Consider the following 18,266-nt stretch of genomic DNA (forward strand, 5'->3'; position numbering starts at 1 on the left):
AAACAACAAACGGTGTAGACAGACCTAGACGACGAACTTACATGAAACAAGAAGAACGCACGAATAGAGAAAACAGGCTACACAAAAACAACGATGAACAAAACAAACCGAAAACAGTCCCGTGTGGTGCAACGACATACACAAACACGGAAGACAATCACCCACAACGAACACTGTGACAACGCCTACCTAAATATGACTCTTAATTAGAGGAACGCCAAACACCTGCCTCTAATTAAGAGCCATACCAGGCAACCCAAAACCAACACAGAAACAGAAAACATAGAATGCCCACCCAACCTCACGTCCTGACCAACTAACACACATAACAACTAACATAAATAGGTCAGGAACGTGACAAAACTATGTAAATGTCTCTCGGACAAGGTGAGTTTTATCAATATACACTCTAAAAAGTAAAGGTTCCTGGAGTATCCTTTAGGGGTTCTTCAAATTGAAACAGAGGAGGGAACCCCTAATAGTTATTTGATGAACCTTTTGTGGGAACCCCTATAAGTTATTTGAAGAACCCCTTATCATGGTTCCTCAAAGAACCTTTTTGGGTTCCTTTTTTAACTCGCTGTCCACCCTCCCTGCATTACAAAAACATATTTTAATAACAATATTGACTTAAATCATTAATTGTTTATTTAGTGGCACCACACATGGGAATAAATATTTACAAAACAATTTACCAAACAAAACACATTACAATATTGCTACATTTCTGCAGACATGTCAGACCATAATAAATAATACATTTACTTTGTATAGTGCTTTTCATGACATTTAAAATATATAAATAATGATGTACAATAAAAACAACATACATTAAAAATGAATCATAGGTAAACTAACAATATTGTAGACTTGATGATAAATACAGATTTTTCAGCTTTAGTGTGTATATCGTATCCACTTAGTTATGTTAGGAAGTTTGCCATCTTTATGACCGGCCCTGGTAACTTCACCCCAACTTCTCTTATCCCCAGAACACAGTAACTTAACAACATAAGTGTTTTTCTGACATTTTTGGGAAATTAAAGGGAAAATAAAAAATACAGCCATAGCAGAGCCCCAAGTCCCATGGGGACGTCCTCGAGGGCGTGGATGTTCTCCCCATCAAAGGCCAGCGGGATTTCATTCTCATGGTGAAATGGATATCCACCGATGTGCAGTAAAGGAGTGAAGAGCGGTGAAATCTGTGTCAACAAAAGTAATAAAAGATTAATACACATACAATTAACAAAGAACATAACAAATGTTCAGCTGTAGTTTTATATCAGCATGCACACCTATGTTTATGAAGAAACAGATGATTTGTGCAGAGGCATACCTTGTCACGGACATAAAGGCCACTCGGGTCCTCATTGAAGAGGTTGGGAGGAGCAGAATCACTGCTGTGGTCTCCAGTCCTAGTTAAGTAAAGCAATGATCTTACTACACTTGATCATTTTATTACAAAATACATTAGAGAAAGGGAAGGAATAAGAGCAAATACCTCTTCTGTATTGTCCTTCAGGGACTGTCAAAATAGCAGGATGATGTCCTCACCCCTGCCTCGCCTCTCTACCTCTGATAGTCCTTGAATTATCGTTTTGTCTATATCCATTCCATGGACTTGATTCATTTATGAGAAGATCTGAAAAAATCATTTGCACACATTTGTATGCTAATAGATTTTCAGTTTGTATTGACTGCTATGTAGGTTAAATGTACACTTCAAATGCAGCTGTCCTACAACAGATCTGTACCTTCTTCTTGATCCCAATTGCATTGTGTCCATGTTCTGTCCTATAAGAATTTCAAAGGAAGAGAAAATGTGTCAAAGAATAGTCTTACAAGCATTAAAACATATATATATATTAAATAAATATTGAAAGATACATGGCATCGACATACAATGTAATGTAAAATAGAATAACATATTGGAAAAAGCACTAGCCAATACAGTACTGCCATACAGTAACAGTACTGCCATACAGGCCAAATATCACATTTCAAGATATCTTTGTACACAAATTGTTCAATATTTTATCAGGCTGACGTGAAAGATTATACACAACATTTGCTGCGTGGCAATACAGTGTTTGGATTCTGAAGGGCATTTATACAAAAGAGGTAGTCTAGACACTGTATTAATACCATTTTGCATTTGAATCCCATCTACAATTACCATCTAAGATAATAATTTCCCTCCACAAGGGGGCGGACATGTAACGTTTCCAAAATGGGATAGTATTGTACATGTAACGTTTCCAAAATTGGATAGTATTGTCCATGTAACGTTTCCAAAATGGGATAGTATTGTCCATGTAACGTTTCCAAAATGGGATAGTATTGTCCTTGTAACGTTTCCAAAATGGGATAGTATTGTCCATGTAACGTCTCCAAAATGGGATAGTATTGTCCATGTAACGTTTCCAAAATGGGATAGTATTGTCCATGTAACGTTTCCAAAATGAGATAGTATTGTACATGTAACGTTATGCCCCCTTGTGAGTTAATAGTATTGCATGCTGTAGCAGGCTATATAAAGAGGAAGACCTCCATTGACGATTCAGTTCGTTGTAACATCTCGTCTGGACAGGTCACCGTCCTTAGTTAGTTAGTTAGTTAACGTTAGCTAGTTCATTATCACAAAAGTGAGAACTGCTCTAGATTGGAAACTTACGTTAATGAGTGTAAAGCCATGTTGGCTTTATGGAAACGCTATACAATATATGGGAAAGAATATAGTTGAGGGAAATAAACCAAACCTCGTTGTGCCTAGTTAGGACATAACGTTAGCTAGCTAGATAACGGTACTGTACTGTAGCTCATACAACGCCGACGGTCAAACCCGGCTTTCTAATATTTACGGTAATTAGCTATAGTAACGTTATGGAAGATATTCACAGAAAACCAGAATTGTCTTCGTTATTCATTACTAGTATGTTATATTATTATTATAAATGATTTCGAGACATATTCAGAGCCAAACATCAACCCAACTTAACCTTTTTAACTGTTGTCGCATCCAAACTTGTCACCATCGTTTTCAGTTGTAATCGCGAAGTTCCCGGAAGAAGTCCAGCAACAACGGAGGTTCCTCGATGAACCCACCTTCAAACAAGTTCTTTGAAGAACCTTTGGGGGTTGTTTTTCATTGACCAAGAACCCTACGGTTCTTAGGGGATCTGAGAACAACTCCAGTTGAACCCTTCATTTTTAAAGTTGTAGTCGGATCTATTTACTCTCAGATTCAACACACGCTGATTAGCATCAACATCAAGTCAGCTGCTGCTGGTCCAATACAGTATGAGGTGAGACGGTGAACTGACGTTGAACCGGGCAGTCAGCTGCTGCTGCTCCAATACAGTATGAGGTGAGACGGTGAACTGACGTTGAACCGGGCAGTCAGCTGCTGCTGCTCCAATACAGTATGAGGTGAGACGGTGAACTGATGTTGAACTGGGCAGTCAGCTGCTGCTGCTCCAATACAGTATGAGGTGAGACGGTGAACTGATGTTGAACCGGGCAGTCAGCTGCTGCTGGTCCAATACAGTATGAGGTGAGACGGTGAACTGATGTTGAACCGGGCAGTCAGCTGCTGCTGCTCCAATACAGTATGAGGTGAGACGGTGAACTGATGTTGAACTGGGCAGTCAGCTGCTGCTGCTCCAATACAGTATGAGGTGAGACGGTGAACTGATGTTGAACCGGGCAGTCAGCTGCTGCTGCTCCAATACAGTATGAGGTGAGACGGTGAACTGATGTTGAACCGGGCAGTCAGCTGCTGCTGCTCCAATACAGTATGAGGTGAGACGGTGAACTGATGTTGAACCGGGCAGTCAGCTGCTGCTGCTCCAATACAGTATGAGGTGAGACGGTGAACTGACGTTGAACTGGGCAGTCATCTGCTGCTGCTCCAATACAGTATAAGGTGAGACGGTGAACTGATGTTGAACTGGGCAGTCAGCTGCTGCTGTTCCAATACAGTATGAGGTGAGACGGTGAACTGATGTTGAACCGGGCAGTCAGCTGCTGCTGCTCCAATATAGTATGAGGTGAAACGGTGAACTGATGTTGAATCATAATTAAGTTAATAAAAATGTATTAGTGAAACTTTAAATTAAATATATTACGGTATTGTTATCATATAGAAACATCATGGAATATTGTACATCATATTAAATATATTACGGTATTGTTATCATATAGAAACATCATGGAATATTGTACATCATATTAAATATATTACAGTATTGTTATCATATAGAAACATCATGGAATATTGTACATCATATTAAATATATTACTCTATTGTTATCATATAGAAACATCATGGAATATTGTACATCATAGTAAATATATTACGGTATTGTTATCATATAGAAACATCATGGAATATTGTACATCATATTAGCATCAACATACATTATTGTTTCATTCAATTTCACATAATAAGGATATTTCATATTTTCAAGTTCAGAAGTCAGAACCCATCACCTGCTATGTAAAAGAGACAGAAGAAGGCACAATGGTCAATGCTATCCGTGATCCTTGGGACATCCCTATCCTAAACCCTAACCTTAACCCCTACCTTAAACATTTAAATGTCAACTTCAACGGGCTAGGGGCGTCCCAAGGATGTATCTCTACCTGAAAATACATGATCTAAGTGATTGATAGTTGGTATTCAGCAGTCATAAAGCCTTATTTACTTTAATGAACTACTAAAATAGTGATTTTGTCAGACAGCAGCTCTACACTTTATTGACTGACTGATCCATTCATCCTTCCATCCCTCCTCAGCCTTTATCTCCTCTGAAGACCCAGTGAGGGTGGAGCTCAGTCAGAGAGCTGTTGAGGGACTGGTTAGGGAGAACACTTCTACAGCCAGAGAGGTGAGGTCACACATGGTTTAGATGGTAAATATTTTTGTCCCCTTAGCGCAGGGGTGTCAAACTCATTCCACGGAGGGCCTAGTGTCTGCAGGTTTTTGTTTTTTCCTTTCAATAAAGCCCTAGACAACCAGGTGTGGGGAGTTCCTAACTAATTAGTGATGTTAATTCATCAATCAAGTATAAGGGAGGAGCGAAAACCCGCAGACACTCGGCCCCCCGTGGAATGAGTTTGACACCTGTGCCTTAGCGGTTCATCACGTCAGCAAAAGGAATATGTTCCATCATCCATGTTTATTTACATTAGTGCAAATTGTCCGCTGATATTGGTGTAATTTCTCACCCCTTATAGCTGTATGAAAGTGAATTTCCCCCCAGGCACAAACATTTTTTCTTTGTTATTACCCGAGCCACTGCCTGTTCAGCCCACTATCATCCAGAAGGCGAGGTCAGTACAGGTGCATCAAAGCTGGGACCGAGAGACAGAAGCTGTTTTTCCATCACTAACACAGAGGCTGCTGCCTACATACACAGACTTGAAATCATTGGCCACTTCAAGGAATGGAACACTAGTCACTTTAATAATGTTTACATATCTGGCATTACTCATCTCATTTGTATATACTGTATTCTATCCTATTGTATCTTAGTCTATGTATTACTCATCTCATATGTATATACTGTATTCTATCCTATTTTACTGTATCTTAGTCTATGTATTACTCATCTCATATGTATATACTGTATTCTATCCTATTCTACTGTATCTTAGTCTATGTATTACTCATCTCATATGTATATACTGTATTCTATCCTATTCTACTGTATCTGTCTATGTATTACTCATCTCATATGTATATACTGTATTCTATCCTATTCTACTGTATCTTAGTCTATGTATTACTCATCTCATATGTATATACTGTATTCTATCCTATTCTACTGTAGCTTAGTCTATGTATTACTCATCTCATATGTATATACTGTATTCTTTCCTATTCTACTGTGTCTGTCTATGTATTACTCATCTCATATGTATATACTGTATTCCTTAACAAATACTAAAAGGGACCAAGAATCTGTTGATTGGTCAGTCATTGGGTTCATTTGTTGAAATCAAATCAAGATTTATTTATACAGCACATTTTAGACATGGATGCAACACAATGGCTTCACAGAAAAAAACAAATAAAAAAATGAAATATTTAGTACACAACAAACAGAAGACTAACAACTGAAAGACTAATGAGCATCCTAAGGAAATGCCATTGATTAAAATATGAATTGGATGCAATATCCAACCCAAAATATAAGCTTGTTTTTTAGGAGGGGCTCTGAAAGACACTATGGGGTGTCCAATGAAAGTTGACTAGTAACAACAACTGGGACCTAAAAGACACCCATCATGAGAACCACTAAATCTGCCCAAGAAGAGGCAAACAAAAGAAAAACCCACACCAAACTTAAAAGACAGGAAGCAAACCAAAAAGGTGGAGCAACTAAAGGTGTTGACTCTCCACATCTATCAAGACAACTGGAATACTGGGCCAGACACTCTTAAATAGAACCTGGACCAGCTCAGGTGAAACACCTTCCCACTAACGAGATGGACAAGCCAGCACAGGTGTAACACATACTGACTAACGAGGTGACACCAATCAGTGCACCCAAGACACATTTCAGTTGAATGCATTCAGTTGTACAATCAATCAAATGTATTTATAAAGCCCTTCTTACATCAGCTGATGTCACAGAGTGCTGTACAGAAACCCAGCCTAAAACCCCAAACAGCAAGCAATGCAGGTGTAGAAGCACGGCGACTAGGAAAAACTCCCTAGAAAGACAAGAACCTAGGAAGAAACCTAGAGAGGAACCAGGCTCTGAGGGGTGGCCAGTCCTCTTCTGTCTGTGCCGGGTGGAGATTATAACAGAACATGGCCAAGATGTTCAAACGTTCATAGATGACCAGCAGGGTCAAATAATAATAATCACAGTGGTTGTCGAAGGTGCAACAGATCTGCACCTCAGGAGTAAATGTCAGTTAGCTTTTCATAGCCAATCATTCAGAGTATCTCTACAACTTCCATTTCACATAATCATCTACAATGCTTCACCTTCTACAATATAAACATAGTGTCTACTGGCTGTCAACATTTAAAAACAAGAAAAAACACATTCTTCTAAATAATAATATACAATCGTATTATTTTTTTAATCATTTTTCTTTCCATAGAATCCTAAAACTCACTAGCTTCTAGAACTCTCGTCTCCCTAAAACCCACTAGCTTCTAGAACTCTCGTCTTCCTAAAACCCACTAGCTTCTAGAACTCTCGTCTCCCTAAAACCCACTAGCTTCTAGAACTCTCGTCCCCTTGGAACGAGCCCAAACAAAACTCAAATCAAATTGTATTAGTCACATGCGCCGGATACAACACTGGAACTCTTACTTACGAGCCCTTAACAGTGCCGTTTCAAAAAAACACAGAAAAGAATAAGAGATAAAACTAATCTCCAACACGGGAAAAACGTGTCAAAATAAATTGTGATCATGGTAACTCACTGGCTAAATGCAAAACACAAATCTATTTGACTGCCCACCCTTGAGATAATCAGCAACCAGGTTCTCCTTAACACAGACATGTCTGATTTCAAGAGGAAACTCCTGCGATATCAGTAGTAACTTTCCACCTCACTGCGGAGCTTCTCTCTCTTTTCAGGGTTCACTAGATAGGCATGTTGTTGGATATAAAAGCAGGGTAACAATGTCAATATAATTGTACCCAAAAATGTCAAGTTGGTTGCATGAATAACTATGATTACTAAATGTTACATAATATGAAATATCAAAACCAAATGTTCACCCCTTTGTTAATATGTATTGGCAATAATTAACTTAATGGTGAGGCATGGAATAATAAAACATGTATATTTTATCAGGCTGAATGTTTGAATATATGAGGTGATTTGAGTCATGATTCTTCAGTAGTGGAATAAAGACAATTAGCATTTGAATGTTGTCAAGAAATACTGGAGTGATGTCAGATTGTTAATAAAATTGAATGACATTTTGCTAAATGGGAATAGTGCAATATCAAAACACAGTTTTAACGTGTCCAAATCAATAACCAATATGCAGACACAGTTTGGGATATATTGAAAACCTAAACATTTTGGAGTGTTTCATTGTGATTCCAGTGGGTCACCAACGTGGTAAACAGCTAGCTACATTGTGATTCCAGTGGGTCACCAACGTGGTAAACAGCTAGCTACATTGAGATTCCAGTGGGTCACCAACGTGGTAAACAGCTAGCTACATTGTGATTCCAGTGGGTCACCAACGTGGTAAACAGCTAGATACATTGTGATTCCAGTGGGTCACCAACGTGGTAAACAGCTAGCTACATTGTGATTCCAGTGGGTCACCAACGTGGTAAACAGCTAGATACATTGTGATTCCAGTGGGTCACTAACGTGGTAAACAGCTAGCTACATTGTGATTCCAGTGGGTCACCAACGTGGTAAACAGCTAGATACATTGTGATTCCAGTGGGTCACCAACGTGGTAAACAGCTAGCTACATTGTGATTCCAGTGGGTCACCAACGTGGTAAACAGCTAGCTACATTGTGATTCCAGTGGGTCACCAACGTGGTAAACAGCTAGCTACATTGTGATTCCAGTGGGTCACCAATGTGGTAAACAGCTAGCTACATTGTGATTCCAGTGGGTCACCAACGTGGTAAACAGCTAGCTACATTGTGATTCCAGTGGGTCACCAACGTGGTAAACAGCTAGCTACATTGTGATTCCAGTGAGTCACCAACGTGGTAAACAGCTAGCTACATTGTGATTCCAGTGGGTCACCAACGTGGTAAACAGCTAGCTACATTGTGATTCCAGTGGGTCACCAACGTGGTAAACAGCTAGCTACATTGTGATTCCAGTGGGTCACCAACGTGGTAAGTGTAACACAATTCTTTTTTGTTAGTCACTTTTTGTTAAATCACATAAATAGTAACTCTTTCAATTCAGAGCCTGGATTTTCCCTGAGGGTAAAATCAATTGAACAGGGGGCAAACATTTAGGGTTCTACATTGACATTCATTAAAATACTCCTACTACAATGTTAAAATAATCTACATTGTGACATTATTTAATTAATATCATGAAAAAACTCCTTCATGTATTTTCTGATGTTTGATCAGAGATCTTTTACCAGAGTATCTCTTCCCACATGACCACAGCTATAAGGTTTCTCTCCTGTGTGTGTTCTCTGGTGCACTGTCAGTTGGCTAGATTGAACAAAACTCTTCCCACATTGATCACAGCTATAAGGTTTCTCTCCTGTGTGTGTTCTCTGGTGTAATGTCAGATGGCCAGATCTAGTAAAACTCTTCCCACATTGATCACAGCCATAAGGTTTATCTCCTGTGTGTATTCTCTGGTGTATAGTTAGATAGCTAGATCTAGTAAAACTCTTCCCACATTGATCACAACTATAAGGTTTATCTCCTGTGTGTATTCTCTGGTGTATAGTTAGATAGCTAGATCTAGTAAAACTCTTCCCACATTGATCACAGCCATAAGGTTTCTCTCCTGTGTGTGTTCTCTGGTGTACTGTCAGATGGCCAGATCTAGTAAAACTCTTCCCACATTGATCACAGCTATAAGGTTTCTCTCCTGTGTGTGTTCTCTGGTGTAAAGTCAGAGAGCCAGATGTAGTAAAACTCTTCCCACATTGATCACAGCTAAAAGGTTTATCTCCTGTGTGTCTTCTCTGGTGCACTCTCAGAGGGCTAGATGTACTAAAACTCTTCCCACATTGATCACAGCTATAAGGTTTCTCTCCTGTGTGTATTCTCTGGTGTAAAGTCAGAGAGACAGATGTAGTAAAACTCTTCCCACATTGAACACAGCAATAAGGTTTCTCTCCTGTGTGGATTCTCTGATGAATTGTAATGCCTGATGAGGTGAATCTCTTCCCACAGTCAGAGCAGCAGTGAGTTCTCTTCCCTGTGGATCTCTGCAGGTGTTTATTGAGGCGTTCTGATCTGGAGAGACTCTTCTCTGCTTCTTCAGCATCATGAGGTTGTTGAGGCTCCCCAGAGGATCCACGACTGTCCCGTCTCTCTCCTGTGCGAACAACAAAGTCAGATGATTAAAGGCCCACAACAGTGGAAATCCACTGTAAAAGGTGATGCCAACAGCATAGCCATGATGTTGTACAACAATTGACATCTGTAATGAATGTTAAAATTATTTGACAATTGTCTTAAAATGAGCAAGAATAGTCATATTTTAGTAGTAACATCGATGATTGTAGAGTAGAAATAAGTTATTCATGTTGTTGAAACTCTAAGCAGTGTGCCAGACGACTTTTGGTCTCTAATTTAGGCCCCTTTCTGTGTTTAATACAATTGCGGCACGAGGGCGATGCACATGCAATTTGGTTGTAGAAACTCCTCCCTGCTAATGAGGAAACCGACAGTTATGGATGTAGTATATCTTAAATGGTGAGCAAAGATTTCAGTTTTTCAGTGTATTCTGAATGTGAATGGGGGAAAACTCAGGGGAGTGCATTTCACACTACTTTGGATTATAATTGTAAGGCTCGTTTGAATGTCCTGTGTAATATAATGTTTGCTACAGTATTAAGAAATATGTTTAATTATTGAAGAATCGCGTTAATGACAGTATCTATTTGGGTGTTGTCAATCAATCAAGTTTATTTTATATAGCCCTTCGTACATCAGCTAATATCTCGAAGTGCTGTACAGAAACCCAGCCTAAAACCCCAAACAGCAAGCAATGCAGGTGTAAAAGCACGGTGGCTAGGAAAAACTCCCTAGAAAGGCCAAAACCTAGGAAGAAACCTAGAGAGGAACCAGGCTATGAGGGGTGGCCAGTCCTCTTCTGGCTGTGCCGGGTGGAGATTATAACAGAACATGGCCAAGATGTTCAAAATGTTCATAAGTGACAAGCAGGGTCAAATAATAATCAGGAATAAATGTCAATTGGCTTTTCATAGTCAAAGTTTAAATGTATTTTTAATTACATTTTTCCCCCACCTTTATTTAACCAGGTGGCCAGTTGAGAACAAGTTCTCATTCACAACTGCGACCTGGCCAAGAAAAATCAAAGCAGTGCAACAAAAAAACAACACAGAGTTACACATGGGATAAACAAAAGTACAGTCAATAACACAATAGAAAAATCTATATACAGTGTGATGGAGTAAGGAGGTAAGGCAATAAAAAGGCCATGCTATGGGTGGGTGTTGCTATGGTGACCAGTGAGCTGAGTTAAGGCGGAGCGTTACCTAGCAAAGACTTATAGATGACCTGGAGCCAGTGGGTTTAGTGATGAATATGTAGCGAGGACCAGCCAACGAGGCTTTGGTGACAAAACGGATGGCACTGTGATAGACTACATCCAGTTTGCTGAGTAGAGTGTTGGAGGCTATTTTGTAAATGACATCACTGAAGTCAAGTATCGGCAGGATAGTCAGTTTTACGAGGGTATGTTTGGCAGCGTGAGTTTAGGAGTCTTTGTTGCGAAATAGGAAGCAGATTCTAGATTTAATTTGGGATTGGAGATGTTTAATGTGAGTCTGGAAGGAGAGTTTACAGTCTAACCAGACACCTAGGTAATTGTAGTTGTCTACATATTCTAAGTCAGAACCGTCCAGAGTAGTGATGCTAGTCGGGCGGATGAGGGCAGCGATCGGTTGAAGAGCATTTAGTTTTACTAGCGTTTAAGAGCAGTTGGAGGCCAAGGAAGGAGAGTTGTATGACATTGAAGCTCATTTGGAGGTTTGTTAACACAGTGTCCAAAGAAGGGCCAGATGTATACAGAATGGTGTCGTCTGCGTAGAGGTGGATCAGAGAATCACCAGCAGCAAGAGCGACATCATTGATATATACAGAGAAAAGAGTCGGCCCGAGAATTGAACCCTGTGGCACCCCCATAGAGACTGCCAGAGGTCTGGACAACAGGCCCTCCGATTTGACACACTGAACTCTATCTGAGAAGTAGTTGGTGAAGCAGGCGAGGCAGTCATTTGAGAAACCAAGGCTGTTGAGTCTGACGATAAGAATGTGGTGATTGACAGAGTCGAAAGCCTTGCCTTAACATTTAACACTAGACACCTCATAGTGAGCTACAGGTAGGAATCAGCAATGAATCCCAATAATGAGACACCTCTGGGGAGGGGTGTCAACAATTTAAAAAAATATATATATATATATATTTTTTTAAATATATACACTGGGGAGAACAAGTATTTGATACACTGCCGATTTTGCAGGTTTTCCTACTTACAAAGCATGTAGAGGTCTGTAATTTTTATCATAGGTACACTTCAACTGTGAGAGACGGAATCTAAAACAAAAATCCAGAAAATCACGTTGTATGATTAGGTAATTAATTAGCATTTTATTACATGACATAAGTATTTGATCACCTACCAACCAGTAAGAATTCCGGCTCTCACAGACCTGTTAGTTTTTCTTTAAGAAGCCCTCCTGTTCTCCACTCATTACCTGTATTAACTGCAACTGTTTGAACTCGTTACCTGTACAAAAAAACACCTGTCCACACACTCAATCAAACAGACTCCAACCTCTCCACAATGGCCAGGACCAGAGAGCTGTGTAAGGACATCAGTGATACAATTGTAGACCTGCACAAGGCTGGGATGGGCTACAGGACAATAGGCAAGCAGCTTGGTGAGAAGGCAACAACTGTTGGCGCAATTATTAGAAAATGGAAGAATTTAAAGATGACGGTCAATCACCCTCGGTCTGGGGCTACATGCAAGATCTCACCTCGTGGTGCATCAATGATCATGAGGAAGGTGAGGGATCAGCCCAGAACTACACGGCAGGACCTGGTCAATGACCTGAAGAGAGCTGGAACCACAGTCTCAAAGAAAACCATTAGTAACACACTACGCCGTCATGGATTAAAATCCTGCAGCGCACGCAAGTTCCCCCTGCTCAAGCCAGCGCATGTCCAGGCCCGTCTGAAGTTTTCCAATGACCATCTGGATGATCCAGAGGAGGAATGGGAGAAGGTCATGTGGTCTGATGAGACAAAAATAAAGCTTTTTGGTCTAAACTCCACTCGCCGTGTTTGGAGGAAGAAGAAGGATGAGTACAACCCCAAGAACACCATCCCAACCGTGAAGCATGGAGGTGGAAACATCATTCTTTTGGGATGCTTTTCTGCAAAGGGGACAGGTTGACTGCACCGTATTGAGGGGAGGATGGATGGGGCCATGTATCGCGAGATCTTTGCCAACAACCTCCTTCCCTCAGTAAGAGCATTGAAGATGGGTCGTGGCTGGGTCTTCCAGCATGACAACGACCCGAAACACACAGCCAGGGAAACTAAGGAGTGGCTCCGTAAAAAGCATCTGAAGGTCCTGGAGTGGCCTAGCCAGTCTCCAGACCTGAACCCAATATAAAATCTTTGGAGGGAGCTGAAAGTCCGTATTGCCCAGCGACAGCCCTGAAACCTGAAGGATCTGGAGAACGTCTGTATGGAGGAGGAGTGGGAGAAAATCCCTGCTGCAGTGTGTGCAAACCTGGACAAGAACTACAGGAAACACATGATCTCTGTAATTGCAAATAAAGGTTTCTGTACCAAAAATTAAGTTCTGCTTTTCTGATGTATCAAATACTTATGTCATGCAATAAAATGCAAATTAATTACTTAAAAATCATACAAAGTGATTTTCTGGATTTTTGTTTTAGATTCATTCCGTCTCTCACAGTTGAAGTGTACCTATGATAAAAATTACAGACATCTACATGCTTTGTAAGTAGGAAAACCTGCAAAATCGGCAGTGTGTCAAATACTTGTTCTCCCCACTGTAGAAGTAGCACTAGTCTACCCGACAACACAAATAGAAGTAGGACTAGTCTACCTGACAACGCATATAGAAGTAGGACTAGTCTACCCGAAAACACATATAGAAGTAGGACTAGTCTACCCGACAACGCATATAGAAGTAGGACTAGTCTACCCGACAACGCATATAGAAGTAGGACTAGTCTACCCGACAACGCATATAGAAGTAGGACTAGTCTACCCGACAACGCATATAGAAGTAGGACTAGTCTACCTGACAACGCATATAGAAGTAGGACTAGTCTACCCGACAATGCATATAGAAGTAGGACTAGTCTACCCGACAATGCATATAGAAGTAGGACTAGTCTACCTGGTTACACATATAGAAGTAGGACTAGTCTACCTGGTTACACATATAGAAGTAGGACTAGTCTACCTGGTTACACATATAGAAGTAGGACTAGTCTACCTGGTTACACATATAGAAGTAGGACTAGTCTACCTGGTTACACATATAGAAGTAGGACTAGTCTACCTGGTTACACATATAGTAGTAGGACTAGTCTACCTGGTTACACATATAGAAGTAGGACTAGTCTAGCTGACAACACATATAGAAGTAGAACTAGTCTACCTGGTTACACATATAGAAGTAGAACTAGTCTACCTGGTTACACATATAGCAGGAGGACTAGTCTACCTGGTTACACATATAGAAGTAGGACTAGTCTACCTGGTTACACACATAGCAGGAGGACTAGTCTACCTGGTTAGACATATAGCAGGAGGACTAGTCTACCTGGTTACACATATAGAAGTAGGACTAGTCTACCTGGTTACACACATAGCAGGAGGACTAGTCTACCTGGTTACACATATAGCAGGAGGACTAGTCTACCTGGTTACACATATAGAAGTAGGACTAGTCTACCTGGTTACACACATAGAAGTAGAACTAGTCTACCTGGTTACACATATAGCAGGAGGACTAGTCTACCTGGTTACACATATAGCAGGAGGACTAGTCTACCTGGTTACACATATAGCAGGAGGACTAGTCTACCTGGTTACACATGTAGCAGGAGGACTAGTCTACCTGGTTACACATATAGAACTAGGACTAGTCTACCTGGTTACACATATAGAACTAGGACTAGTCTACCTGACAACACATATAGTAGTAGAACTAGTCTACCTGGTTACACATATAGAAGTAGGACTAGTCTACCTGTCCTGAGCACAAATGTAGATCTATATAATGTCAAAACACCTGATTACTTCTTATCCCTTTCACAAATAGCCTACAGCTGTGTCGGTCGAGAACTCACAGGCACGGGAAACTGTGGGCCCAGAATATTTTATACAATGTTTCAAGTTCGTTATAGACAGGCCATGTGATTTATAGGACAGTTATTAGCAATGTTTTTATTTGTTGGCTTTATGTCGGCTATTTTTACATAGTTGGCATCTAGAATTCATCCATGATGTCATAATGGCAATAAAAGTTATTTAGATTTGTATAATTTTCATTTAGATAGAATGTAGATTAATCACAGACAATGATTTTGAGATACTATTATAAATTAAATGAAACTGATATAGCCTAGAAACCTGGTTAAACTATCATTATGACATCATGGATGAATTCTAGAATATACTATATATCCTAGAAACCTGGTTACACTATCATTATGACATCATGGGTGAATTCTAGAATATACTATATATCCTCGAAACCTGGTTAAACTATCATTATGACATCATGCATGGCCAGTCCTTGTATTCATAGTGTAGTGAATTCAGGGGGTTGCCCTGAGCTGAACTCAAACCTGGGTCCAGCGACTGTCAAGCCAACACCTTATAACTGTTATGCCAAGATGTCTGAACTTCTTGACGAGGTCGCTAGGTTTTGGGTTACGGTTGATACAATAGCTTTCTCTATTAATTTGAGAGTGGTTACATTTCTCCAGACCCCATCCCTCAGCTGTTTACCAAACCAAGTCTCTGGGCAGCAATTTTGTTGCTGTTTACATACTAGGTTGTCCCTTTAAAAAAGCCACACAAGAATCAATCAACCAATAACAAAGCTGTAATTCCACCACTATTTTGCTAATAAGATGATGGATGGGGCTGGAGAAATGTAACTACTTTCAAATTCATAGACAGACCTATGGATGCAAGGACTGTCCATCCATGATATCAACATTATAGTTTTAACTATGTTTTGAGGCTTTTTTTTTTTTTCACCTTTATTTAACCAGGTAGGCTAGTTGAGAACAAGTTCTCATTTGCAACTGCGACCTGGCCAAGATAAAGCATAGCAGTGTGAACAGACAACAACACAGAGTTACACATGGAGTAAACAATAAACAAGTCAATAACATGGTAGAAAAAAGAGAATCTATATACAATGTGTGCAAAAGGCATGAGGTAGGCAATAAATCGAATAATTACAATTTAGCAGATTAACACTGGAGTGATAAATCATCAGATGATCATGTGCAAGAAGAGATACTGGTGTGCAAAAGAGCAGAAAAGTAAATAAATAAAAGCAGTGTTGATTTACATTGTTTCTATACATTGAAGTAAAAAAAGCTTATTTGGGGTTCTGATGGGGGACAACAGTTGAACTAAGCTCATGAGGCATGTGTTATATTCTTCAAGAATCAATGGCTATAAATAAATAATTTAAAAATCAAAATATGGATGTGGTAATTGCAGATTTCCCCTTTAACACCACACATCCTTCCAGTTCTCTGCTGCCAGTGACTGGAACGAATTTCAAAAATAGCTGAAGCTGGAGATTTATATTTCCCTCACCAACTTTAAACATCAGCTATCTGAGCAGCTAATCGATCGCTGCAGCTGTACATGTACTTTTCTGCTCTTTTGCACACCAGTATCTCTACTTGCACATCATCATCTGCTCATTTATCACTCCAGTGTTAATCTGCTAAATTGTAATTCTTCGCTACTATGGACTATTCATTGCCTACCTCATGCCTTTTGCACACACTATATATAGACTTTATTTTTTTCTACTGTGTCATTGACTTGTTTATTGTGTTATTGGCTTGTTTATTGTTTATTCCATGTTATTCCATGTGTAACTCTATGTTGTTGTCTGTGTCACACTGCTTTGCTTTATCTTGGCCAGGTCGCAGTTGTAAATGAGAACTTGTTCTCAACTGGCCTACCTGGTTAAACTATCATTATGACATCATGGCCTACCTGGTTAAACTATCATTATGACATCATGGCCACCTGGTTAAATAAAGGTTAAATAAAAAAATAAAACAGTTCAACAACTGCAGAGTTTGTGTCTCTGTTTCTAAGGTAGTACTTACTTGTGTTAACCAGGGCCCGTTCATCGTTAGAACCATTGTTAAGATGCGTTTGGGAAACCGAGTCCAGAAATCCAGTTTCCTCCTCTTCTTCCACCTCCTTTTTCAATGAGACAGTCATCTCCCCCTCCTCCTCTTTCACTCCATAAACTGCATCCTCCTCTTTCTCCTCTTCTTTTACTGTAACATATTCCTCCTCTTTCAATCTGAACGCGTCTTCCTCTTCTTTCACTGAAATGTCTGTATCTTCTTCTTTCACTGTAACAGCCTCACCCTCTACTTCTTGTTTTACTGTGATATCCTTCTCTTCCTTCTCCTCTTTGACGAGAGCTTCTTTCTCCGTCCAGCAGTCCTTCTCTTCATTAACAAGAGAGTAGCTTAGTGACCTCATGGTTGGAGATGTTAGCTAGCTAGGCTAATGCTAACTTAACCAGCCCGCTAACTGACTAATAACTACAACACCGTAAATATGAAATTAAAACGGATAACTAACTAGGCGACAGAAGTGGTTTTAAAATACAGTGGCTAATATACACTAAAGCGTCTAAAGAGCTTTATTGGTTCGTCTATTTTGTCTATCAAGCTATCGAGGTGTCTGACTGTCTGTTGCTGTTGAAAGAAGCGTTCCGTCCACTAGATTATACGTCACAGTAGCAGCATTGCCTTAAAGTCGCAGACCGCAATCTGCTGCCTGGAGTGGGTAACGCAGTTGAGTAAAATGTAAATGTAAATTTCAGACAAAAAATTAAAGGGTAGGATTCAGGGAATTAGCTAGTCCTAAAATATGAATTAGCCCCCCTAAATAGATCAATATCAGTCAATATATTTTTTCTGTGATTTCTTATTTCGTCAACCGTTCCATCGCATCTTAAACATCTTACCGAGCAGGCACTAGGACCGGGGGAGGCTGCTGCTGCGCTAATGACTGTTAGACTTTCTTCAGCAAAGATGGCGGACAGAAATACTAGGAGAGAGGGGTAACCCTACACAGAACTAAACTGAATCAAAGATGGCGGACAGAAATACTAGGAGAGAGGGGAACCCCTACAAAGAACTGTACTACATCAAAGATGACGAACATAAATACTAGGAGAGAGGGGAACCCCTACACAGAACTGAACGGAATCAAATGTGGTGGACAGAAATACTAGGATGGAAGCAAATGTAAGGGATTATAACG

At 40.0% G+C, this 18,266-nt stretch overlaps 2 protein-coding genes across 3 annotated transcripts in view; both read right to left on the minus strand.

The window, feature by feature from the left end:
• LOC129842718 (zinc finger protein ZFP2-like) overlaps window positions 1-18,266 on the minus strand; it is a 213,879-nt gene that overhangs the window by 59,584 nt on the left and 136,029 nt on the right. The gene's annotated exons all lie outside the window — the stretch shown is intronic.
• Window positions 5,971-17,708, minus strand: LOC129842723 (zinc finger protein 664-like). Its single transcript, XM_055911349.1, has 2 exons — window positions 17,090-17,708; window positions 5,971-10,019 (listed from the first exon to the last, which is right to left on the minus strand). Exons 1-2 carry the CDS (start codon window positions 17,475-17,477, stop codon window positions 9,088-9,090), a joined length of 1,320 nt encoding a protein of 439 aa, XP_055767324.1. The 5' UTR covers window positions 17,478-17,708; the 3' UTR covers window positions 5,971-9,087.

The sequence above is a fragment of the Salvelinus fontinalis genome, unplaced genomic scaffold, assembly GCF_029448725.1.
Source record: "Salvelinus fontinalis isolate EN_2023a unplaced genomic scaffold, ASM2944872v1 scaffold_0062, whole genome shotgun sequence".
NCBI classification, from domain to species: Eukaryota; Metazoa; Chordata; class Actinopteri; order Salmoniformes; family Salmonidae; genus Salvelinus; species Salvelinus fontinalis.